The sequence below is a fragment of the Atractosteus spatula genome, chromosome 2, assembly GCF_055471065.1.
Source record: "Atractosteus spatula isolate fAtrSpa1 chromosome 2, fAtrSpa1.hap1, whole genome shotgun sequence".
NCBI classification, from domain to species: Eukaryota; Metazoa; Chordata; class Actinopteri; order Semionotiformes; family Lepisosteidae; genus Atractosteus; species Atractosteus spatula.
Window position 1 is genome coordinate 51,704,804 of NC_142707.1, and position 27,540 is coordinate 51,732,343.

Here is a 27,540-nt window from a genome sequence, read left to right on the forward strand (position 1 = left end):
TTTCCACAAAGCAAGGCCAAATCATAAAAGAGCTTGTTTTCCCTCTTTAGCTGGTGAATCGGTTTTGCTCTCCTCCCCTTGATCTCCTGTGTCACTTAGGTGGGGCTGTGCTTCAGTGGGGGACAAAGTGAGTCTCTTTTTGTAGGTGAACTGATTTGGGACCTTTCAACACGAAGTGCACTATTTAAGAAATTACAAGAAATAATTATAAGTTTAGAGTGAATTTTTCACCTGTTTTGGTGGCTGAATCGGTTGAGTGATTTAATTGAGTTAAAAGCTGTATTTTTTTTTTCCCCTTACATTGATTTTTTTTTCTGAACACAACTGGCAGAATTTCTGTCCCCCTTACTTTCGCACTTTGTCCCTTCTACGGATTTTGGACTGGGAATGTATTTAAATAGATTTCATGCATCGGATATGGAAGTCTTCTCCCAGTTCCTAATAATGTCAAAGTGATTTACTAGACTTAAACTAGAATAGTACAGTTCTTGGCAAGAGCTCGGTATTACAGCTGTTTTCTGTTATTGCCTGAATAATATTTATTAGGTATATTTTTCATATATGCACACTCAGGTTATATCAAGGGGGCTTTATGGCAGAATGCAAAGATGAGCAGTGAATCTGCTTCACAGAAGACACTTGGCAGTCCACACTTTGTCATTTTGCCTTTTTTCCCCCCCAATTCCAGCTCGTTTCTCAAGTTCTTAACTTTTACTGGCAACCTCTCCAGTCCGCTCAACTGCCCATTTCTTGTAGTACCAGCTTTCCTGTTATTTTATTAACAACCCCCCCCCAAAAAAAATCTAAGCCAAGGATAATATTTTAATATTTTACATCTTAGTAGTCGGCTAGCATGCCATTTAAATGATCAGTTCTGAGCTCTTCCTGTCTGCTTTCAGTTTTACTTTCCAGCACTAGGGGGCAGCATTGGAGTGCTGATCAATGATGTGATTTCCCTGGTAGCGCTGTATTTCACCAGCCAGGCTCTAACTAGTGAGGTCAGGACAGTGTGGCTTCAGCCGGGATATGCATGTGCGATTCTTATCTCGGATCTGTGGATTAGGGAGGAAATGACTTGGACTCTGCACCAATCCTGTTGGTGCCCATTTGCCCCAGGTGGACAGCTCAGCAATGAATAATTTGTTCTAAACTGCAGGAAAGTGCATCACAGTTCAAATGCACACCCCTTTGAGGGAGTACAAAACGAGCTATCCAGCCATTCAAGAGCTGTTCAGAAAAGCACTGGTGAATCTTGGATTAATTAACAAAATGATCTAGATGGGCAGAATGGCCTCCTTTGTTTGTAGCCTTTCTTATGTTCTTCCATGCTTTCCCTGCTATGCAGCTGTTCTGTAATCGCTGTGTCCTCCCCTTCCTGTGGTGTGTTAACGTCGTCTTCGGACCATTGCACTTGATTTCTCAGCTCTCTCTTCTACAATGGGGGCAAAACTAAAAAAAAAAAAACGGCTTAATTAGTCTTTGAAAACGGAAAGCCGGAGACTTCAAAGAGCCTAATGAAGGAGAAGCAATGAGACCCAGGGGAGGGGAAAGAGTTTGATGTCAGGGAGTCGGTACTCTTCAAGCGCCCATGGCTTGGACTAGCTTACCCTCTGAAGTAAGATCACAGAGTTGAATTTATGTTTTTAATAAACTGATTTTGTTTTTAAAAACGGAATGCTCTTGCAATTGAAATAAGTCTACCCCAATTAACTTTCAGATTTGATTTATTTCAGATACCTTTCATGGCAGCTACTGTAAATTGTATTTTTATTTTTTGGGGGGATGTATCCTTGCAGGACCCCCTCAAAAGCGAGATGATGCATCTCAAGAGGTGTAGTCTTAGAGGAGCGTCTGAGCACCAGGGCCTGGAGTGACTCCGACCTCCCGTTCACCCCACAGGTTGACAGGGCACAGCTCTGGGCTTTAATCCCCTCCCCTCTCCCCCTCTGCAGTACGTCTAGAGGCCGGAAACAAGCCGGGCCTGCTCTCCCGAGCCGAGACCAGAGTTTTGAATCCTGCCCGAGACGGTGTTTTTCTTGACGATTGGGCACTATTCAGGAAGGTTCAGGTAGGACGCAAGTGTAAGAACCAGGGGGAGGAGGGCAACTGGGAAAGAAGAATTTTGCTGAGAGTGATACTATCAGTACAGTCCTTCTACCAAACATGCTAACTAAAGTTTAGATGACAAAGGTATTGGTTTGGTGTATGGGAAAAGCCCTGTAGGTGAAATGTAGCTGATTTAAACATGCGTGCAGTATTCATTCAATCCATCAGTCAGGACAGCATGCTCTTGGGTGTTTTAATATCCCTCAACAGACAGGGTGACCCTGAACAGTGCAGCCCAGTGTGGGATCCTGCAGTCCCTCAGTGCTAGTGGACCTGTGAAGCACTATGGGACTCGAAAGAGTCAGCAAAAGCTGTACAGTTCAGGAGGGCATTTGTAGGGAAAGCCACACAGTCTGTGTCCCTCCTTGCCAATACTGGAGTTGTAGCACTGAAGCTTGCCTGATTTGATACTTGGAAATACTAACCATGAAGGGTATATAAACCGTAATTTAGTAGCATATTTTATTGAAAGGAGAAAAGACACCCAGGACCTCAGTTTGAGAATAAGCGGTGTTCTTAACTGTATAGGTTCAAGATACAGGCACCTCTTGGGGATTTTGTGCAGAGACTCCAAATTGTCGCTGTGTGCTTCTGTTCTGAAGACTGCGACAATGTGACCGTCTTTTGCATCATTGCTAAGTAGAGATGACTGGTTATGATATACCATGAAAGATGCTATATTCAAAGCACAGGTTATTGCCATGGGCTGCCAGCCTCTCCCTGCTCTCTCTGCACCACCACAGTGAAGGGACTGGACTCTCAAGACTCTCAGAGTTGAAGCAATAAATGATTAAAAACGGAATCTCCCTGCTTAGCAAGACGTGTTCTAGGATTCACAGGAGAGGCGACACCTTTCCGTTTTTAACTGCAGTTCAGAAAATCAAAAATCGGAGATGTAACCGTACCGACATGCTGGAGGTGTGTTAGGAAGCAGGGAGCAGGTCCGAGGCTCTTGATTGGAGCAGCAGTTACTGTGCGTGCTCAGACAGCCACGTAGATCGCTGCGGTGACAAGATGGCCACAGTGGCATGAAGCAACCGGCCAGAACATTGTGCTGCTGCCGAGAGAGGCTCTGGCTGACTCATCCCGATTTTTCTTCAGTGCTCAGCCAATTGTGCATGGTGGCTTAGAGGAATCCCAGTCACAGTCGGCTACTAACATGACCCATTCTCCAACACGCCACCGCAGGAAATATCCACTGTGACTATTGTCATTGGTCTCCGGGCAGTTTTCAGTGATTTGTCATGAAAGACGCTGGAAAGAACAATTGTCTAGGATATAATCCAGAGAGGACTAAGACATCAAGGACAATAGTTTTTCTTTATTTTGTCGTAATCCTACAAAATAAAACAAGCAAAAAAAAAAAGAGGATTCCGAACAGCTCATTCTTATACTGAAACTGACCAACAAATACAGACAACAGTTTATAATTATTTATATATTTATACTTTTCATATATATATATAACATTTTAGCATAATGCCGTGTATACATAAAAATATAGCAAACTAAATAAGGCAAATAAATAGAGGTACAATTTACAGGCTGATTGGACATTCCTAAACCGTTTTTATTCCACTTCTCATCAGCTACAAAATGTCCAACTGTACACGTTTTGTAAGAGGAGAGATTTAAAACTAAATTCATCCTCAACAACACCTATTTCTTTGACTCAATGGGCTAGACTGGCCAAATGGCCTCCTCTTGTCTGTACGTAACCTTTCTTATGTTCTTATGGATTCTAATGCCATTTTCAAAGGGATGCAACAAAGGATAACACAGAGTGGGGAGCTACTTCAGTGACCTGCACATTCACTGATTAATGAACTTACTAATTATTAAAAGAGAAAAATACACAACCAGTTGGCTATAGCACTGTGTCTATTTTTCTTCTTCGTTTTCAGCTTGGAATTAACCTTCACTTGCACACTGGATATAGATCACTTCAGTGGTAATTATTGTAACTACTGTGAAGTTTTCATGGTGGACTTTTGATGCATCAAAAGCTGTGGTTTATATTGTTATGTGGAGTTCTTTCTTTCCAGGCATTAGATTAATTCAAATGTATTACCACTGACTGTCCGTGGAATGCTTAAAGTAGTTAAAATGTAATCTGTGTTCTGGTAACTCCTGCAGATTCTGTCTTAAAACCAGATTCCGCAATCCTGCAGTCTGAAAACAAGTGCCAATTCTTTGTTTTTAAATTATTTTAGACTACTGATACAATTTGGATTTTTTTTTCTTTTGAAAACTATGTTCAATGGATATCACAAAAAGTTCTACCAGTCGAATTGTGAAACTACCTTCTACATCATCACTATCTACCCTATGTCTTTCATATCTTTTTTGTGTAGCCCGAACTGGGTACCATTTGTCACATACTCCAGTCTTTCTAGTTCAAGTTACTCCTTTCAAAATCAAATTATGATAGGTCTTTACTGATCAATATAAACTGAGGTGTCATATGACTTTGTGGCAGATTAAATAGACCAGATGAAAAGCATATATTTCAAAACCATGTCATTAGTCTGCCTGGGTACCTCCTCACGTTAGTTAATGCTACAGACTTTTCAAAGAAACTTATACAAAAACTATTCTTCTGAACAGTTTCAGATGTAAATGGATTTAAAAAAAGATAAAAAAACCTCTGTAAATAGGTTTAATGTTTTCTTGTTTTATTATAACAGTAGCTCTTAGAAAAGTGAAGTTGCAAAACAGTCTATTATTCCATTATAAAACCATTATTTGTTGTAAACTGACTCACTGACAGTAATTATTTGGAATGTGGGAATTCTTATTTGGTGAGGGAGGTTTTGGGAATATGGAACAAGCCACCTAGCCATGTGGTTGGCTTCCTTCAAAAAAATGGCTGGGACCCTCAGATCAATTCACTGTTACCTACTAAGAGGGTAGGAGGGCACCTCACGCTTATAACCTTTCTTGTGCTGATAAAAAGAATGTTAATTTTGAAATAAAAGTCGTAATAGTGACAGTGGCACTTTATAGGCCACTTGCCTTATTTTAGCCAAAATGCTCTTAAAGTTTGCACAGAAGCTGTTACTTTTCTTCAGATTTCTTCTTTATCTTGTCAAGATTTAAGTAAAAGTAGAATCCTCCTACACCTTAATTACTGTACCATTAGAGTTGGACTTTTTAGTTTGTTAAGTTCCAGAGAAGCCATGTTCATACAGTCAGAGCCTACACATTTTCTATTGGTTTTACAACTGTTTACAAGCTTTGTAAAACATAATCCCGCTTCAATGTATAAAACCATGCTTTTACTTTTTAAAGATAAGTTTGGATGAGAATGGCAAGTTTCGAAACTTTTTCTCCAGTAACTCTTCAGTCTGTCTCCAGTCATTCAAATTCATGACAACCATCCTATGTCACTACTGAATACAGACTAGAAGACTATTCTCTAAATAGGTACAAGCTCAGAGAATTCTTCTTCGCTTGTCACACTCTATTCAGACAAGCTGTGAGAAAGACAAAGAAAGACGTTTCTGGCCACACTCAGAGAGCTGTGTTTAAGGCAAATAAAAATATTAAATAACTTATAATACTTTTAGAACTCTTTAGCTTTGTTTGACCTGTTACAGTGAGGAGGTGCAGGCTGAACAGTACCTGTCAGCTTATTTCAGTTGTAAGGTGGGAAGAACACCTGTCAAGATAAACCACAATTTTGTCATAACAGATAATGTGCCAAGGACAGAGTTTAAAAGTCTCCGATAAGTTGCAACCCATTAAAATGGCATTTTTACAGAATGGTTCCTTGTAGGAAGATGACTCAACACCAAAGACAACAGCACGGTACCAGTCAGAAAAATAGGCACTTTACGGTAAACAAAATGCATAATATTTATCATAATGACAATAGAGGAGCAATGGGAGTTCTCACCAGAAACTTCTTGCAGTGGTGTAGATTGGAGCCATTACATAATCCTGTTTCACTGCCCTTTGAGGCATTGGTCTAGGTTTCTCTTTATGCACCAAGGGAGCTGGCTAAGGTACTAGTCCTTGATTCACTTAATGTGGCCACCACTATTCTGCTATATCTAACCTTAGGTTATATGGGCCATTTGCCTGTCTTCACAGTAGGAGCCAGTGAGCTGCTTTTAAAATGCTGCAAGTGGATTTTGTTTTACAAAATGAGACTTTCTGTGTTTCCAGAGGTGCAGTATGTGGCAAAGCATTTAACAAAGGATGCTCATTTTTTCTTTAGATTTGTAAAAGTGACGACTGGAAAATGAAGTTGGGGAATCTGCGTTTGTATAAATTCAAACTTTATACAAATTCAAATACACATTTTGAATACTTTATGTGTACAAGAAGTGGCATATCCTCATTCATAAAAGCAGAACATACCAACTCCATGCAGTATTAGCATTACTAGATGTATAATGTATATCTATTCTTATTGCCGAAAGAAACAGGCCTCTCTATTTAAATCAGTTCATCAGTGTCCCCTGGGGATTGCTGGTCTGAGAGGCCTTCGGATTGCACGCTCATTTCCGGGTCTCTCTTTGTTCCACATCAAGTATGTTAACCATACTCACAACAAAGTCTTTGCCAACTTGTTTGCCTTGTCAAGGCACAGGCAGAATTCAGTCAACAGCTCAGAGCTGTTGCTGCCTGTCCCTGAGTTGAGACAGAGTTTCAAAAGGAATTCCCAAGACCTCTCCGAAGGTCTTAGTGGAAATACTGCCTTCACAGGAGTCTCTAGCCTTTGAGCTGTCAGGCTGCGTCTTAGTCTACGTCCCTCCCCATTTACAGTAGGTGCAAGGAGTTGCATTCGCTTATAAGAGAAACTGAGCAGCTCCCTAGAAAACAAGCGGCTGTGCACAGAACCCACATCAAAATGAACCAAGGACCAGACCAGGTGGGAGCCTCACAGTTACCCGGTTCATCAGTTGCAACCACAGTGAACGCCTTTGTTGTCAGAGTGTGTAGAGCAGTGTTTCCCCATTCCAGTCCTGGAGTCTCACTGTGTCCCCGGGCTTTCAGTTGAATTAGCCCCTAATCAGCCAATTTATGTTCTACAGCTGTGGGAACAATTTGCTGAACTCCGGCATTCTGTGTTTTTAAAAGCACATAACATTTGAGAACTGGGAAAAGGCACAGTCTTCTTCTGGACCTCTAGGACTAGAACTGGGAAACTCTGGTCTAGACATTTCATTACTCGTTAACAAAATAGTGCAAATTAACCACTAAAGGATACCATGATTATATCTATTCTTGTGGTTTGTGCTGTTCTAATATTACATTGTGCTGTTCTATACAAATAATAAAAAAAAAATGTAACATTGGACTTAGGATCAGAAAAATATTGCATCTTTTGTCAATGGATCAGGTTTTGAAGAGTTTTATCTATGGTGTAAGATGACTACTGTTAACACACCCTGGCTGGAAAACAAAAGTAAAGCCTTCCCCCAATAACACTTGCTTCTACAAGGCCCTTGTAGGAGCACAGCCTTGATGTCGGTGAAAGAATTGCCATTTTGTAATGCCAGTTAATTCCACATTTATCACAGTGTAAAGACAGAGGATCTTCACCTTGGACAGAAGCTACACAGGGCAGGGCCACACACTGTGACAGTTCACTGTCCCCCCCACCACACAGTCCCACAGGCACAATCCCAAACCCGAGCCCGATGTCAATGTACCGTATGTCTGTCTTCTAGAGCTGGGAGGAAGAGTCCGATCGCGGCGGTTGTGCTTCTTTCACTTTGTCGTGGTTCTGCGTTACTTTTAAAATGTGTACTGTGGAGAGATGGAATTCCCCAGTGCCATAAACTCACTAGAAATCAAGGATTTTGATTCCACGCCAGGATTCCCCCAACCCGTGTGTCTCCAGTCTTCTGTTGAAATCTCATCTGCCATCCTCATATACTTTTTCTTAATCTTCATCCAAATTACTGGGGGACTGCCAAATTACAGCACTGCATTGTGGTACGTTTTCATTTAAATCAGACCGTCCACTTCTGACCAGCTGGACATCGCTTTGAAACATTTAAATATGGGCTGTGCACCCATTTCAGCAGAGCTCAGAAGTGATCTCTGGGGCAGATGAGCCACTCACCATCAATCTCTGAAAGCAAGCCAGAAGATACAGCCCCTTGCAGAAGGGTCTTTTCAATTATGTCTCCTTTTAGAGACATAAGAGACATTCTCCTCTCAATGTATTTAATTCAGTCTGGCAAGTGAGAAAACGAGAGGTGTGATTTATCAGCAACTCAACTGGTATCATAGTGTTCGAAGGCAAACCAAAGAACAAGGAATTTCATACCTAAAGAATGAAGGCAGGATGTATTTTCAGTTTTTTAATACTGAAGATTGGAAGGTTGTTTTTGTTCTGTCACAGGACAAAGTATACAGTTTACTCACTGCTGAGAGATCCATTCTCTCTCTCATGTTAAAACTGAAATAATACTTTCAGAAGAAACTGAGATCTAATACTCGCAGTTCATCACTTCTTCAGAGTGACTTGTATCCTTTGAGGTTTAGCTCAGCACACAACATATATTTTTTGATCTTGTTTGTACTGTCCTGGTTCCAAGCTGTAAGTGGGAGTGTTTCTCTGCGGTTTGGTTCTCTCTGCCTGAAAGGCTTTCTCTGCTCCAGTTTTCTCGCAAATGTTTAGTGATTGTTTGGGAATTACTTTTCCAACCTTAATCTCCGGAATACAGCAATCCCCACACCCCCACCAAGAGTGCTGAAGATACTGAGTCCCAGCAAAAGCTGGAACACTGGTGGCCCACTGCAGATTGGCACCATACAGCCCAGTGTGGCATCCACCTCCCCCAGCTCTCTCCTAGCTCTAAGAGGATCAGACATGTTCCAAAGCAAGTCGAATGGCAATGTTCATGCAACCTTTGTCCTGGTAAAGTGGATATTTTTTAAAAAGAGGGAAAAAAAATTCAATGGGCTGTATGAGGTCTTTGCGATTCCCTGGAGTTCTTGGGTTGGCCAGTAACTGACAGGAGGGCTCTTTGTTTCATGCAGTTCCATTCCTCGAGGTGTTCACAGGTATTGCATTGCTTTCCCTTCTTCGTTCCTTATTCCCTGTGCTTTTTATACCAGCTCTCTTTTTGATCAGCCATGAAGAAAGCAAGTTCTTGTTGAAGGGCGACATACAATATTGCATTCAATTCAAAACTGCAGTTAGGGATCTGCTCTGTACTCCAATCTGTGCCTTTTCAACCATTTATCACAGGGAAGCTCTGTTTGCAATCATAGCAATCACACTTGCCCTGGAAGAGGATTCAGATCTCACAGACCTTCTTAACCACATTATTAGATGCTGTTGGCTGGACGTTGGCTCATCTCGACAAAGAGGAATAAAACTAATCTATAATCATCTTTAGCCACAGTAGAGCCTTTAAGCTCTGATCATTAGATAAAGTAACTGAGCAGAAAGAACACTGGTTAATATCAGCTTATATTGAGATGAGATCTCATTCTAAATGCTAATGGGATCATGCATTCTAAATAACACTGATCCAGTTAATGTTAATCAGAATGGTCCGGTTTAATAGTTTGAATTGAATGTGCTGTTTTCTCAAACTCTGATGCAAGGTTGGGGTTCATGAGAACTAACACTGGCCGTGCTGATGGTACACGTGCAGTGTAACTATAACTGACTGGCTGTGGCAGTGCCTCAGACGTTGGTGGTAATTATCTGTGGCTCTTGGAGGATTATAAAAACATCCTCATTGCAGAAAGGATGCAGGGCAGAAAGGTTTGGCATTAGGATTACAGTGCAAACAAGGTCTTAAGGTGTGATCTTTCCCAGAGAGAGGGGTCTCTTTCATGAATACACATTGACAGCACAGAAATAGCAATGCTAAAAGGTGACTAAAACACATACATACATCTTAAAACAAGGCTAAAAAAACAACATTATAAAAATAACCAAAACAGAATTTTCCAAGGTTAGCATGTCCGTTTCTATATATAAATATATAAATGCCATCTTATTTCTATTTATCTTCTTGTGTGAAGCTTTGGCACTGGCAAACCAGTAATAAATGGCTGTGTTTTTTTTACTGCTTCTTTTTTTTTTACAGTTCTCATTTCTTAAAATAAAAAAAAAAACAAATGACCCCTTTTTCCATCATAACACTGAGACCTTTCATTCCCAACTGTGTTGGTCTCCTTAAGAAATTCCCAACCAGCTCCTCCTCAAGAGGGCTGGGTGGAAGACAAGGCACTTGAAAAGCATAGTCCGAACTCAGGCTCGAGCTCCAGTTCTCTACCGGGGTAACTTCTGTGCAGCTGCTTTGTTGCACAGAAAGCCCACAGCTTTCCCACTTGGAGATGTGTGCCGGGCTTCAGGATAAGCGCCTTCAAGCACTGCTGGGTCCTTAGCTGGAGATACAAATGCCATATGAAAAGGAAACTCTGTTGGCTGCTGCTTCTTCCGAAAGTGCACTCTGGTCATGCCTTGGCACAGCTGTCAGAAAAGACAGTTAACCTTAGCTGGCAGCCATGGACTCTGGAGAAGAATGCCACCTTCGAGAAGTCCTTGGTCACGCTGTTCAGTCAGGCGTGTGAGACAAGGGGAAATGAGACAAACTGAAATAGGGAGAAGACATCTTGTGGACAGTTTCCGGGCTGGCGTCCCAACGGGTGAAGGGGGAGGAGGCCACTGGGTACTGTCTGCTCCTGTTGATGTAGGCCGCGCTGAAGAAAACACTCTCTGAGGAGGAAACAGGGTCAGGCAGGGGGTGAGGGGCGGGGGTCACCGTTCTCAATGTCCGCTGTACGAGCTGGAAAGAACAGGTGGCCCCTCCCTTCAGGCCGAATTGTGACAGGAAGGAAGGAAGGAAGAGTCTGAGGACAGCCGGGGCTTCGGGAAGCGAGAGTCCCGAGCAGGTGATGCTCTTGAGATGGGCATGAGCTCTGTTTCTGGCACTTCCTGTGGGACAGTCACGGCCCTCTGGCTGTCCGAGCTGCAGAGGTGAGAGGGGTGTACGCAGGGATTGGAGATGGGTGTCAGGCTGCCCTGGTGCCTGGAGGATACGGGTCTATTGTGGGCGTGGGAGGGGCCGCCCCTGTCCCTGCCCCTGCCCCTGTGCAGTCTGACGCCCCCTAGTGTCAATAGTTGACCCTGGTAACGGGCCTCTCGCGGCCGGAGCTCTCCAGCAGCTGGCTGCCCGAGCGCTTGCGGTTGCGCTTCAGCTTGGACAGATCCTTGTCGAACACCTCCCCCGAGCGCAGGGCCGACACCAGGTCGTCGAACTCCCCCACCTCCTCTGACACGCTGCCTGCCTGGCTCTTCTTCGTCCGCCGCTCCCTCTCCCGCTGCTCCTTCAGCTGCGTGGACAAGACGGACGCGCGGTCAGGAAACAGTGAGGCCGCGCTTTCCCCTAATCCTAGCCCTAGATCAACCCTAAATCCTTGTCCCAGATCTGCCTCTAACCCCAAGCTTTCCCCTAATCCTAACTGTAGATCCAACCTTAACTTTAATCCTTGTTGCAGGTCTAACTCTATCTGCAAATTCTTCCTGAATCCTAAACCTAGATCCAATCCTAAATTTAATCATTACACCAGTACTATCCCTAAACCCTGCCTACATTCCAGACCAAAGTAACCTAATGCAAGCACTTATTCTAACTCCAGTTCTAATGCTAAAACATTTTTCAATCCTGAATACTAAACCTAATCCTTCCTCTAATGCTTATCTACTGTAAATTCTATGCTTTGCTTTAAACTCATACAGCTACTAGGATGTAGAATTCTAACTCTAACCATTAGGTCTTGTTGAACAAGGGATCTGAAATGCATCATAAAATAATTTGTGGTTCAGAAAGATAGCACTCCAGCGCTGAAATAATTCTATCAAACTGGTCTGAGTCACTTCACAGTTGTAAGAATCAAAAACCTACTAATCAAAATCTGACAGCTATGAGGGCAGTAATCCAAGATCTATTCTGGTATGCTTTTTAGAACTGTATTAAATCCATGAATGAATGTGCAAACTAAACAAAATCCATCCGAAGTAACATTTAGCAACTTTAAGGTATAGTAACTATAGCAAAGTTTTTTTGTTTTCTCATAATTTCTATTCCTGCTTTTGGGGAAAAAAGCAGTATTGTTATAAGTCACTCAAATGCAGCCGAAATATACAGTAGATCCACCAGGCAAGATTCTAATATATTATTGTAGTGATTTAATTTGCTGCTTTTTATTTGGTGAAGAGCTTAGCAGAATGCCTCAATGTCCTCAATGGGGATATTTAATATTTGGATCCCTACATTTGATTCTACAAGGAGGAAAACAAAATACATTCACTTGTATGCAATCTGTGTATAGTGTTTTGTTGATCGGAATGGAAATAAATCAATGCAATATTAAGGTCACAAGAAGTTCTTGGGGTCTTTAGAAAACAAGGAATAAGTGTCTCGGGATAGCAGATCCAACAAAACAAGCTTTGGCTGTTGCACAGACTTGCGGGGGACTCTTTTCGAGACCAAATGATGCATCTGAAGAACAGTCTTCAAGTGTTGATGCCAATGATTCGTTATCCTTCATGATTTGTATGCTGAATGCACACTTTCATTGTGCTGTTTTCTATTTAAGGAAAAGGCATTATTTACTTAAGTTGTATCAGGACAGCTGTTGTTGCTTGGCTTGCACACATCGTGCACATTTGTCCTGATCTCTCCAATGACCCTATCAAGCAATTAACCCTTTACATGGCTCCCTAGACACCACAATCATGCAAACTCCCTTCACAGTGACAGCTACACTATATCAGTAGCATACTGGAAAAATAAGCTCTTAGTGATTTCATTCTATTCTCTACCTCGCCTTCTCTTCCTGAAGCACTCCAGCATCATCTCTTCTCATTCAGATTCAAAATCAGCTTTGAAAGTGCTTGATTGTCATGACAAGGTGACAGCTGTGTGGCTGAACTAGTGCAATGGGCAAGGCATGCACCAACGGTGTGCACAGCACCCTTGCTCACAGGTGCATGCTCTCTCACCATGGCCTCCATGCGCGCTCTTCTCTCCTCTTCCTCTTTCCTGCGCTGCATGTTCTCCAGGTCCTGCCTGGCCTCGTTGAAGGACTGCAGGAAGGTGTCGAACATCCCAAAGAACTCGTCGGGCTGCAGGCGGCCCTCATCTTCGCCAAAGTGCTTCAGTGCCTTGGAGAACTGAGAGAGACAGAGGGAAAGAATGACTCCAAACCAACACGGTTTCATTGCCGAATGAAAGCACAATAATGCGATACTTGAATTCGAACCCGGGTCATGATGATAGAGCTGACTGTGACCAGGCTTCCCCAGGCAGTGCCGGCAGGGATCAGTCGGCCAGGCTCTGTGAAACAGCTAGGCCTGTGATGTCTGGGTGTGTGCAGTGACATCAGTGAGGGATGCACTGCTCCTCCAATAGGCACTAACTCTCCTGTCAGGCATCGTGGAGCTCATGGGGTGTCAGTATCTGTCATTTCTCATTCCCCTTGGGCAGCACAGGTGTCGTTGATGTGACCCCGAGATAGCAACGATTAGAAGTTGCAAGTTGGATGGGTATCAGATGAAAAAGATGCGCAGAAAGAAAGAGCAACACAAACTGTGCATCAGCCAAGAGAAGAGCTCCCAGATACATCCCAGGAGTTACGCTGACAGGCTGAAGGACCAAAACCCTTTCAGTCTTGAACAGAGGAACGGACCTGGTACAAGTATTAAAAATCGTCAAAGACGCTGACTGAGTTAACCCTACAGACCTCTTCAAAACAAGCCTTGAAACACAAACCAGGGGAGAAAAGGGGAAACTAGGCGGCAGTGCAGTTAAAACTGAGAACAGGGGGCACTTCTTTACACAAAGGGTGGTGGGAGAGTGCAAGTTACCAAGCCACAATGTTGAAGTCAATGCCCCAGATTCTTTCAAGGAACAGTTTGATGAGATTAGGAGGTCTGGCCTGCCTTTAATTCCAGGACGAGCCACCAGAGCCATGCCAGCCCACCAAAAAAGCAAAAAAGAAAGCTAGCCTGCTTGCATATATATAAATAAAAATCCTGCCAATCTGCAAATGCTCAGCAAGCAAAGCTTTCCAAAAACTCCCTGTGCGGTGTATTGAAGCAATTAATTCAAATGACTCTGTTTTTCCCAAACTATGGATACATGCTTGACTGAATATATGGTTTATGCAGCACTGCGTGTTCTTTATAACGGAACCTCAAAGTTCAATCACATGGTTGTTTAGCTTACATACTGTATATGTCACTAGCAGAGCTCAGTTAGCTGTGCTCACAATAGCTTGTTTTTTTTCCAAAGAAGGACCAGGAGCTCAGACCTGAGTTGTTAAAATAATCACCATCAACAAACACAGTGGTATTTAGAAGAACAACCTGATACATTACTGGGCTTAAGGGACTGTCCTGCACTGATAGGCTGAAGGAACTGAACATTTTTAGTCTTGAACAGAAAAGACTGTGAGGGGAATTTATCCAAGTATTTAAATTCCTTTGCATTGACCTAAGTCAACCCAGTGAACTCCTTCAGAATGAACAGTGAACAGGTTCTTTACACATAGGGTTAGGGGAGTGGACCAAGCAACTCAGCCATGTTGTTGTAGCCTGTGTCCTGGCTTCTTTTAAGAAGCAGGTGGCATGAGATCCATGAATCAAATAGCTGATAACTCTCAAAATAGGCTAGTTGGGCGAATTTCTCCTTTGCAACAGTTCTTACTGACCCAGTTTTGTCCTACAGATACTATACTGTTTTAGCCCTGGGCATGATAATCTACATCTGGCTTTGCTGACACAGTCAGAGAGCTGCTGTGAGTCTGCAGCTTTGCCTAAAGCAGCAATTCTGCACCACAACCCTGTGTTTTTTACCCACTCCAAGTTGTTCATATAGAAATTTAAAATATTGGATTTGCAACTTGCGCACTTGACAGTTCTGTAAGTAGCTAGCTCCCTTTTCTCCCAGCCCTTAACAGGAGCAGAGTTCTGCCTGGCCCGCTCACAGGGCTGATGAGCTGTGTGACACGCCAATTCCTGTCCATTAGTGCAAAGCTGCGCTTTTCCATCTGGAATCACATTCCTCCAATGCTGGCCTCACTGCCAAATCCCTTCGTTGGATGATTAGTCGGGAACAACTAAGCAATTAATTATAGTGCGCTTGAATGTTGCAGTGTCCTGTGGGATCCAAATTAGCTGGAATAATTACTTAATGCAGACGTACATTACCAATGGCGAACCTGCTAGAATGGAGGACACAAATTAATTTGGTTTTTAATCAGTGAGTGAGAGGCTCACTTGACCAAAATAAATGACCGAAAGGGAAGTTCGCACGGTCACCTGAGAACAAGAGGACTTTCACCAGCGAAGCTCAGTAAAAGTGTGGGTGGAGGGGTTTTTCCTCCTTTTGAATGACTGCATCTTTCCTCCTTGCTACAGACTAATGATTCTTAGCTGCTTGTTTAACTGCTTCACCTCAGACCCTTCTTTTTCCCACTACATCAGCATTTCCATCATTTCCTCTGATACCCATCAGGCAGCTCATCCCCACACATTCGGGCCGAGGCCAGAACTCTTCATGCGTTATTCATGAAGACAAACGAATAGAGACAGTCTAACATGACTGTCGGTGGTTTATGCACAGGCAGAAGGTTAAACGCTTGCTGAACGCGCATTACTCATACAGATTAGTCCAGGGGTTGGTAGTACACACTCTGTTGGAATTTGCTTTCTCCTGTATCCGATTTCCAAAGTGGCACAAACCAGAACATACTGACAGAAACAACAACTGTCAACTGTTGGCTCTGAAGGGGACACAGGGGCTGTGCAAAAAAGGCACCGAACCCCACCAGTACATATGTGTCCATGCGCAGAAGCACGTGCTGTTTGTACATGCAACCACAGGGCTTGCCAAGTCTATGTAGCTCTGAGTGCGCGCATCTATGCTTGTGATATTGTTTAAAGAATGTTAAACAAACCTGTTACAACTAAGTGCAGTTTATGTGGCCCATCCAGCCTATTTGGTAATGTTTTGTTTACCAGAGGAGCTGCTAGAATATTCACATCAAGGGTATTTTTCCCTCCAAGATGTTAGAGAAAGAAGATATATGTGGGATAATCAGCTCAGTGTGATTCATCTGAACAAACCACACGCAGCAGAGGGGGATACAGATATCGTTTGTGGTGTGAAGCACAGGGAGCGGTGGGTGTGTGTGTGTGTGTGGAGGCAGGGGAGGGGGGGTCCCAGGCTGTAGATTTCGTTTCTTGTCTGCTTTAGCAGCCCGTCAAATGGCTGTGGCCCTTCTTTTGTTCACATCCCTCCTTGCCAATCTTTCCAGAACCCAAACCTTCACCTCTAACCTCTCCCACCACTCCCATTTCAAGTACAGCCCAGCAGCTCCCCAAGACAGGCAGGAGAGGCAGGAAAATATTTCTCCTCTGCAGGCTTCAGCGAAGCCCAGTTGGGCTTTCTGCGCTACCCATCCGCCTCCATGTGGGTCTAGATGATCAATTCTGTACAGGGAAGGGCACTTAAGTGAGAACAGGAGGCACTTCTTGACACAAGCAATTGTGAAAATATGGAGGAAGCATACATCAAAACTCACCAAACACAAAAAGCAGACCAAGTATCCTGTGATTCAGTAAAAAAAAGAAGACACAGTGTTCCTACAGGATGAACGTTTGGAACCACTACACCAGGATTACTCTGCCTTCCATCCAATATCAGAAAAAAATCTCACAGCAACTTGGTATCTACCCAAGGAGCACAAGGTGGAAATTGTGACTACACCGTGGACAGGACACCAGCCCATCACAGGACACACACACACTCTGGACAGGACACCAGCCCATCACAGGACACACACACACTCTGGACAGGACACCAGCCCATCACAGGACACACACACACTCTGGACAGGACACCAGCCCATCACAGGACACACACACACCCTGGACAGGACACCATTCCATCACAGGACACACACACACCCTGGACAGGACACCATTCCATCACAGGACACACACAAACCCAGCACAGGACAACATTCCATCACAGGATACACACAAACCCTGGACAGGACACCTGTCCATCACAGGACACACACACACACCCTGGACAGGACACCAGCCCATCACAGGACACACACACACCCTGGACAGGACACCATTCCATCACAGAACACACACACTCCCTGCACAGGACACCAGCCCATTACAGAACACACACACACAACCTGCACAGGACACCAGCCCATCACAGGACACATACACACCCTGGACAGGACACCATTCCATCACAGAACACACACGCACACACACACACACTGCACAGGACACTAGCCCATCATAGGACACACACACACCCTGACAGGACGCCATTCCATCACAGGAAACACACACACCCCCTGGCTGAGATGCCTGTACATCATAGGGCACAAACATACACCTTGGACGGGACACCAGTATGTTGCAGGATAGACACACACCCTGGACAGGTCACCCATCCATCACAGGCCACATACATGCACCCTGGACAGGACACCCATCCATAACAGGACACACACACACCCTGGACAGGGTGCCAGTCCATCTCAGGCCACATACACACACCCTGGCTGAGATGCCAGTACATCGTAGGGCACAAACACACATCTTGGACGGGACACCAGTATGTTGCAGGATACACACACAAGCACAGAGGGAATGACACTGAAGTCATGTGTTCCAGCTCCTGAGCTGCTACAGACAGTCCCCCCGATGCTGCACCCCGGAACACTGCCTCTCATTGACACCCGGCCCAGCACTCCCGCCCTCACACTCTTCACAAAAGCCCAAGGAGCGAGGGATAGGAAAAGATGAGAAAGCTCGGTCACCACCCCCACATGTCAACATTACCGCTAGCGTCCCCTGGAGGGCTTAAAATGGCTTCCTTTTTGTATTTCCAAAAGACTTGGGCATGCCAGGGATCCTGGGCTGCCCTTCAAAATAAATACGCCTGACAAGAAAAGAAGGGAAGAAAAAGAAAGGAGGGAGAAGAGGTAGAACAAACAGACGGGTTTCCCTGGGATGTTTAAGTCTTTACTCCGCGCAGCGTTGCACAAAGGCTTCTCTTTTTTCAACTCTCCCCCTCTCTCCTGCCGCTCTCCTTGCCAGGTCTCTGTTGCTTGGCTGTGTTTGGCTTTTACAAAGAGCACTGAAAACATCCAATCTCCAACCCACACAGACCTCCACAGAAGACAAGATCAGTGGCATTTCACTGCGTTTGTGGTTCTGTGCATCAGGCTGGACAGGTACCACACTCCTATTGTACTTCAACCTCATACTGTTTCTCCTGAGCTTGTTTCAGAGACCTCAGTATTTGGTAATTTACTTGGAATCTAGAGTGTACTGTATATGAGATCTCACTTTAAGGTCACAGTGTGACACAGCAGTTAAGACTGTGGTCTCCTCACCTGAGGGTCACAGGTTCAAATCCAAGGTGGAAACAGTCCTTTTGTAGCATGCACCAAGACAGTTTTCCCAGAATGCTCCACCAGATATTGTTGTGTAAATATATATACAGTATAAAGTTAATGACAGGAAGCTTCTGTAACTCAGTTTGGCTATCTATCTGCTGGATAAATACATACTAATAAAAACGAGAAGTGTCTTGCATTGTATATGCAAAATACAAAATACATGCTCTCTAACTTTCCACTCTTTCCTCCCTCGCTGTTGCTGATCACAGCCCTCACTGAATGAAACACCCAGTCAAGGAAATTCAGGGATCAATTAGCCCCTTTTATGTAATTGTTTACCAAAAACAATCAATTTTGTGCAAGGCAAGGCATGATCTTCGTGTACTGAAAATGGCAACATCTGAAAAGACAAAGGCAATGGTGGTGTTGAGTGCTTGGATGGGAGGACAATTTCACAGAAAGACCAAAAGGGATATTGTAGAATTGGGAAAGGCAGAATTCAATTTTCTAATTGAGGATTTACAAAGTTCCAATGACTTGAATGCGTGGGAGGAAGATTTTTTTGATTATTGAAAAGTTAACAGCACAAGGACTAACAATCTTAATTCAGGTCTGTTCAGTGGATGTTTGATAGAAATGAAATGGGATCGAAGCTGAAATTCAGTTTCTAGTTTCATGCTCCTGGTGGTGCGATGTGCCCTGACTCTTTTGAAGCAGTACCTTGTCCTTGGCTTCACTCAGTTGCTCCTCGAGCTCGGAGAAGCTGAAGCTGGCCACTGTGATGAAGTCGCTGACCACCAGCACAAACTTGTCCCCAAGTTCCTGGATTCTGCTTTGCTGGTAATGCAGTTCCTGAGGACAACACCAGGGGGCACCAAGTTAAAGAAAGCTCAAAATTTCTTAACCTGTAAAAGACTAACATAACATAATAGAGGAGATCTGATTTATATATTTAAACATCAATCATGGACTGACAGTAATCACATACAACCAGGAGCCCTGCACAATATCTAGCATTTTGGTGGGGAAAACTTCCTAATCCATGTGACATTTGTAGGATAATTCAAGATCCTTGGTTTTCAACTAATAAGAAGCCCCAAATGGATTTACTTTTAAAAGCCCATATCCCTGTGCACAGGAATTTATCTCTGAGAAAGCTGAAAAAAAGTGTTGATGATGATGATGATGATGATAAGAAGAAGAAGCACTACACAGATCATACATACTGGAGTAAGAACCTAAAAGAAACCATCGGATTACAGATATTTGTGCACTTGAGTGCACAAATCTTTTTAAATTAATTAAATTACAGGAGATGAAGCCTTAGTTTCTTACTCATTCCTTTCAGTTTTTTTTCAATGTGTAAGACATTTAACTGCACTCCTGAGCTATACGGTGAGTTGTAATCAAAATGAAACACCTACAGGCAGGTTTGCCATTTGAGAACTTAATTTATCCCGTCAAACCTTAGAAAATTGTTGACCGTGAGTCAAATGAAAAGATAGCCTAAACAGGTGATAGTTTATGCCTTTGTGTTTGCGTGCAGGATTCTCATCAACATCGAGCCTCAGACTTGACAAGCATCTGTCACACATGTTTAAAAAAGCACCTGGCAGGGTCAAACAGAAGGAAGCATTTCACAATAATGTCTTTGACACCTCATTCACATTTCGCAGTGACACATCCTCAGCCTCTCTTTCAGTGGGCCTTTGGATAATGCCTAACAACATTGTAGAATTAGCACAAGTCAGCTGTCTGTTCCACACATCTTGTACAAAGATTGTATACTCCTGGAAAAAAATAACTTAGATGAGACTGATATGTCACCTACTGTTAAATCCCCTTGTTTAGCAATATCACTGCTGGTTGGTTCCAAATTCTGGGTATTCTTCAGGTCATCATTGCAAATGAGAATATGTTCCCAATTGATGTTTCTTACTAAATAAAGGGTTGAGAAATCAGGATCTTCCTATTAAAGATTCCAAACAATCAGCTAAACATCCTGGGCTAGATGAGAGTAGATGCAGGGTTTGTAAGCGCAGAGGTGGTAATCCCAGTGGCCTGGCTATAATCCCCTCTGGGTTTGCACAGCAAGCACAGCAATCTGGCCTCCCTAATGTTTGTTTTGCATTAATTCAGCTGGGGAAGCAATTTCTTATTTCTCTGCCCGTTCTGTTGTGCAGTGGGGCTGCTGGTGCAGGATGGCTGCCTTGTGTCATTCAATGGAGAACGAAGTGAATCTCCTCCTATACTGTAAGTGAAATGCTCGATGATGATGATGATTATTTGTTAGCCATCAATCCTTTTTGTATCTGCTTCATCCAATCAGGGTTACAGGGGACAGGGGAGGTGGAACCAGCCAGCCAACAGGTGCAAGGCATGGTACACCCTGGACAGGACACCAGTCAGTCGCAGGACAGGCACAGACAGACATACTCACTCTCACACCAGGGCCAGTTAACCTACCAGACTGTGGGAGAAACCCCGTGCAAACACAGGGAGAACTACTACTAACTGGTAATTTCCGTTTGCTTAAACACTGTAACTGCTGGTTTACTGTTAACAGAGTAGTTAGTGTTCCTTTACTGCCAAATCCCACTGAGGAGGACAGAAAATAAAGGCCCTGAGATGTGACAATGGAGAAACAACCCACAGTGCTTCCTTTCAGATAAAGGACTGCTGCAGGAAAGTGGTTTTAAACTACGGGCATCACCAGCCTGATGCCTCCTGATTGCTACACAGTAGAGCTAATTATTTGCTCAAGTAAAGCAATTAATACTTTGCAGGTGATATGCAGTCTACATAAATATTCAAAACCCGTAGTACTGAGTCCCTCTGAGACTGAGGCTTGTCATCCTTGCAGTAAACAGCCATGGGATATGATAGCAATTACTCCAAAGCATGCCAGCCTGGATCTGAGCCAAACCAGTGATTCATGCAGCATTTTCTTCTTTCGCAATGCAGGTAAGGCAGAAAGTGAATGAGCCCTTCCAGGGCCTAGAGAGGAGGTGGGCCGCCGGACTGACATGGTTACTGGGACCCGCCGGGGCATGCAGCCTGGCACTGGGGCAGGGAGGGACAGAGAGAGGAGGAGGAAACACAGAGCTTCATCATGCGCGACGTGTGAGTGGACTGCCTGGATCTCCCCTGCGGCTGGTCCTCACATGCTCAACACGAATATGGCAGGCCAGAAGTAACTGGGCTAATGGTTTCAGTTCACCTGCCACTAGAGGTCACTGGGCTCCATTGTGTGTAAACACGTGCACATGTGGTGAATTAGTTGATTAATAGTTTAACTGGGGAAAAGCCTGAGAGTCATATTCTCACATGGGTTTAATTTAGACTAAGTCAGGTATAAAATGGTGTTAGTTGGCTAAAGTAGCTTTTCATTTGTGTATATTACAGAGCTTTGGCAGAATCAAATCTTGTACAGTATTGCTCTTTGCATTGTGGTTTGTCCATGTGCTCAGGCTTTGTGAGCCACCTGCTGAGAAGTAGGCCTCTCACCGTGAGATTTTTCCCATCTGTTCTCAGCTCCCCAGCGGCTTGGGTGTCAAAACCTCAGTGCCAAGGAGTCTTAGTGTTTCGGGCTGGGCTGCACTGCTCTTATTGTTCCCCACAGACCTCATTAAATAGCCATTACCGAAGGCTTTCGGAACAGAGCATTGTGGCTGAGAATAACACATAACAGTGCACCTCTAATGGTAAGAATGTTCCACATATTCAAACCACAGGCCAGTTTAAGGCATAATGTGTTTGACCAACACCACCTAAAACGTAAAAGATGCACTTTTGGAATCTCCTGGTGCATGTAAGTAACCAAATTGAAAACAAAACATGGGATTTTAAACTCTCATCACATGTTTGGGGGAAAAAGTGCTAATGAGTCGCTAAGGAGATGCAAAAGGAACGAGAAGCTACTCACCGCCTCCAGAGCTTTCAGACCACTCTTGATGCTGTACACTTCCTTCTCCAGCTCAGCCAGGCTGCGGAGGAGCGAGGAGAGAGGTGGGGTTAGACTGCACACTCACACATATGCAGAGAAAAAGATTCAGTCAATTCAGACAACTCTGAAGGCACAAATAAGGCACACAACCATCCATTTGTCTTTCATTGTGTAATAGATGTTTTTTCATTGGCTTTCATGATGTTTTGATAAAAAGGGTTTCTTCTCTGGTGATATTATTTAAAGGAAGATGAAAAGAAGTAGTGGGATTTGCTCATGTTCTGCCCCTGACAAGGAGTGTTCAGCAAACCCATCAACGCACTGTCCCGACTGGAATTCTAGAGGAAGCCAAGCTTGCCCGTGTCTAGGGGTACTCACTTGACTTTGGCTGCCTCTGGGATGCTATTCAGGTCCTCGGGGATGTGGAGGATATCAGGGTAGTTCTTCTCAAAGATCATAATCAGGTAGTGCAACATGGTGATATTCCTGAAGGAGACACACACACTGTTGGAGGGCACACAGGGGAGCTGTCCTCTCCTCACACCAAAGTTACAGAACGAAGAGCACATACAAGCGCTGTGCAAGTTTTAAAAACACCCTTACAATCCATCCACATCAGAAAGCCAGGAGTTCATGGCAAGTGTAGTAGCAAAACAGAGCTGATGTCCAAAACAGGGTACATGCTGAGACTACACCCCAGAGGGGACACCAGATGGATGGTGGAAGAAAACATGGTGAAAACCTGTGCACATATGCAGTAAGAGAACATGCAGACTCTACATAGACAGAACCAGTATTGAACCCTGGATCCAGGTGCCAATACTAATACCAAGCCACACTACTGTCCCGCCCTGAGTTTTTATCCAGTTCAATCCTTTCAATTTGAGCATCATCCACTTATGTAATGTAATCTAAAACGATCAGTGTTCTTTGTTTGATGGCCACCCAGCAACAAAATTCAATCTGTTTTAAACGTTACCCCAAGAACAAGGACGTGGAATCTGAAAAACAGTTTTCCTGTTTCACTGCTGTAGGGTTAGTGGATCTGAAAAGCAGCCCCTCCCTGACAGCATGACAGATCAGCAGTGAGCTGAGTGTGAGCATCCACAACTGTGAGCGAAGACATGCGCTCTGCTGCTTCTGCTGCCTCCTTTCACAGCTCCCCTTGACTGTCTTCCAGAGCAGCAGCAGTTTTTCAAAGCCCCTGACACAGGCTCGGCGTGCTTCACGTTACTGCTGTGTACCCTTCTGCTTCTGCTGCCCCGCTGCGCAGTACTCAGCTCACCAAAACCTCTGGGTACACCAGGGTGCTTTCACCACAAATACATTGTACTTTACTCTGTGTTCGTTTTTATACCACATTTATGAGCAAAGTCTCTTCTTCTGGGATCTCGGGATTCTTCTATGAATTAAATGTTGGTTGTCATTAAAAAATAAATAAGTCACATACCTACACTATCCTCATTGTGCCTCAGTACTCTGTTGTTGCTTTGTTAGGCAACAGAAACCTGTAATGTTCAGGTGTTTCTCCCCACCAATCAATTGTGCTAATTAAGACATTTATATCATGTCTAGTAAGTTCTGTAACAGGAAACACTCATACAATTATTGTATACAGTAAGTGGCCATTCTGCTGCCCTGCATGTTCTTTTTTCCCCCCAAGTAGGAATTTCCTGTTTCCAATAGTTCTCCTCAAATTGTATTCCCAGCTCCCAGAGGCTGACCTGTCTATGCTCGACTTGGTGTCAGCAATCTTGTTGAGGCTGGAGATCTTGAAGCCGTAGGCATTCCCCCTCTGGCCCTTATTCATGAAGTTCCCAAAGGCCAGCACCACTTCCAGCACCTGCGTCAGTCTCTTACTGTGCATGACCTCCCGGGAGGCTGACAGGATCGCTGCAGGACAGACCGACAGAGACCAAGACACTTATCCACAGATGGACGACCACACCGCCAAGAGGACACTCAGTAACGAGGGATATCTCCCAACATCTTTTTACATTGTACTGAGAATACGGCATACAACACAGGTCACAGATGAGAGCAGGCCATTCAGCCTATCTAGCCTGTTTGGCGGCTTCTGTAGCACTCAATTGATCCTAGGATCTCATGCAGCTGTTTCCTAAAGGAAGCCAGGGTATCAGCTTCAACAACATAGCTGTCCATCTTGTTCTACTCCCACCACCCTTTGTGTAAAGAAATGCCTCCTTTCTTGTGGTGGTCTCAGTGTTAATTCTCTGCCCCCCTGATCCCTCTTGTGCCCTGTATGTCTTTCAACTGTGGGAGGACACCGGAGCGCCCTGTGGAAAACCACACAACCACAGGGAGAACACACAAACTTCACACAGATAGCACCCCAAGAACTGAGCCCTGCGAAGCAGCAATGCTAATAGCCGCACCACTCAGTCACCTGGCTCCCTGTCATCTTAAAGTGAATTAACTTGCAAAGTATCAGGCCTCACTGGAAATCATCTTCTGATAATCTTCAGGGGAAACAAAAACAAAAACAAAGCACCCATTATATCATTTCACGACGTCAGATTTGTTCCTCCTTCCCCTCCTTAGTTAATAAAAAAATCGCTGGAAACTAAACAAAGCTCAAGTCTTTTTTCAAGGAAATGCCTTTGCCAGGGTGAAATGTGAACACGCCGGTGTGTCTGCAGACGCAGTGTCGCGAACGGGGCCTGAACCCTCATTCTAGTTACTGCTTTTTAGGTTTGCGCTGCGTTTCTCATCATGCTTCACATTTTTGAGGCAAGCGGTCTGATTACAGTGGGAGCGAGGGAGAGCAGACAACAGCGGTGTGTCCTTGTTCTGCGCCGCTCCAGAGGGGTGCCGCTTCCCAGAAGGAAGATTAGCTTGATGGTCTCCCAGAACAATAGGCAAAAAAAAAAGAACGTTGTTGTTTTCAGTGAGAGTGGACGGTGGAGCGGACTTCTGGCAGCTTTTTCTGCAGTGAAGACCCTTATTCTGGTGCCAGCGGTAAGCCTGATAATCGTATCTCGAGTGTCAGCCATTTCTGATGCAGGAAAGGGGTCTCATAGCTGAGGCTCCCGTTCGATCCTGGGCCTGAACCAGGAAGATCCTGCCAGACTGCGTGGGCGTTTTTTTGTACTGTGAAAAAACATCCACTGGGGCTGAAGGCTGAGGCTCATTTTACTTGCGGCCTTAGAAGGAATAAACCCCCAGGCTCCTGCTTGTTAACAACCTACTGCCAAAATCCGTGGAGGACGACGGGGGCCCTTAGTGACGACAGGCCCCTGGGCTTCTGTTGCCTTCGCCAACGCAGCCGAAGACAGGCCAGCTTAGGAAAGCCTGTTGCCAGCCAGCTCTCATTTCACGGTGAAAGGTGAATGGATGTCCCGTTCCATCCAGTCCCCTTCAAAGCGTGAAAGAGTCCTCAGAGTGCTCCGCTCCGGAGCTGTCCTTGTTCCTCGCTCTGGTAGCTTGGAAAACAGCAGGCCGCTTGTGTTTCTTCCATGACCGGAGAATGCCCACGCCCTACCTCCCCCTGTCCCCCCCGCGCCCTGCTAATGCCCAGCTCTTGGATCAGGTCCCGGGCCTCAGATCTGCTCAGCACTGTTTAAGAAGAAAAGAAACTTTCCCGCCTCTTCACATTTGCCAGCTTTCCAAAACAGCTTCCCTGGTAACCCCATTCTTAATTTTTGCTGGAGTTTTCAGAAAGGGTGATATCATACACACACACACAAAGGAAATCCAAGCTGCATGTGAGGCATTCCAACAGAAGCATTAATTCCAGCCTTTTTTTCTCAGGCCACTTCTTACTCTGATGTGTAGAGATTTCGTGCAGATTCGCATTAACCCGTTGCAATGCTAGTTTAATTGCTTGTCTTTTTGCCTCCCTCCTCCTCATAACAGCACTTTGTTTTATATAAAACATGAGGACACAAGAAAGGTTACAGATGAGAATAAACCATTCAGACCCATTAGCCCATTTCCTAGTTACAGTAGTAGGTAACTGAGCCAAGGATCTTATTCAGCCATTTCTCAAAAGATGCTTCACAAAATCAGCTTTAAAAACATGGGTCGGTGCCTTGTTCCATACTACCACAACTCTTTGTGTAAAGAAGTGCCTTCTGTCGAGATTAGAGGATCCAGATGTTTCTTGAAAGAAGCCAGGGTATTGACTTCTTCAAACAATATGATGGTTTTACCTACATCATAATCCACTGAAATGAGCCCTAAAAACTAAGATACAACTTTATATCAAGGACAGGAAAACAAAAGCATGATACAACGACTGGAGAAAAAAGTCATGAAAGAGAGAATGTGTTTAAATAATACGTTCCTAAGAAATTCAGTCTTTATAAATATTCCTGATTCTTCATCGCCATTACAAAATGTGGAGGGTTAGAATCCTACCTTCCACTTTGGGCTTGGCTTCTGCCAGGCGCTCAGCGAACTTCTTCTTAAAGAAGAGGGCTTGTAGCCTCTGCTGGTAATGGTCAATCCTATTGGAAAAGTGAGAGGAGAGGATTGGGAGACAGTCAGTGGAGCCCACAGGTAAAGGAGCTACAGTATTTCACACCATTCTGTGTCCTGTTCTGCTTTCTAAGTTAATTTTCTCCAGCCCAGTCAGAAATCTGGAGAAATACTAATTTGAAATTCTAGAAGAGCAATCTTACAGGAGTGTGGGCAAAAGAGGAGCTCCCTCAAGCAGCACCAAGCTTGCTGCACTGCAGGAAATGACAAGGCACTGGTAGACAAATGATAAAGATGTAATCAAATCACTTAATGTATTATCTCCTTTTTTGCTAACAATCACTTCTGTGGGGACAGCCCATGCACAAGTACTTAGAAGAGGATCTGTGGTTATTCTAGTGTTTCCTAATTTCCCAGCAATCCTCCCACGATCTTTAAAGTTCTGCCCAGAGACAGTTTTTCGGAATCAAAAATACAGTTTTCTTTTTTTCTTAAAGCTGCTGAATTTCTTGTCTTTCGTCAGGTAAAAACCACAGAGAGGACACATTCTTGCTCTGATTTTCCTGGGATGTCTGGCACAACAGCCCCGTGCAGCTTCTCGCGTTCTCCAACCCTCACTGAGT

General features: G+C 44.2%; 1 protein-coding gene across 2 annotated transcripts in view; it reads right to left on the bottom strand.

The window, feature by feature from the left end:
- Window positions 1-10,133: 10,133 nt before the first annotated feature.
- daam2 (dishevelled associated activator of morphogenesis 2) overlaps window positions 10,134-27,540 on the bottom strand; it is a 121,613-nt gene continuing 104,206 nt past the window's right edge. For both annotated transcript variants that reach the window (XM_088907593.1, XM_088907584.1), the window contains 7 exons: window positions 26,858-26,946; window positions 24,202-24,370; window positions 22,856-22,963; window positions 22,457-22,517; window positions 19,252-19,383; window positions 13,094-13,264; window positions 10,134-11,421 (listed from right to left, as the gene is read on the bottom strand). In XM_088907593.1, the coding sequence (XP_088763719.1) occupies window positions 11,203-11,421; window positions 13,094-13,264; window positions 19,252-19,383; window positions 22,457-22,517; window positions 22,856-22,963; window positions 24,202-24,370; window positions 26,858-26,946 (949 nt within the window). In that variant the 3' untranslated portion in view covers window positions 10,134-11,202. The remainder of the gene's footprint in view (window positions 11,422-13,093; window positions 13,265-19,251; window positions 19,384-22,456; window positions 22,518-22,855; window positions 22,964-24,201; window positions 24,371-26,857; window positions 26,947-27,540) is intronic.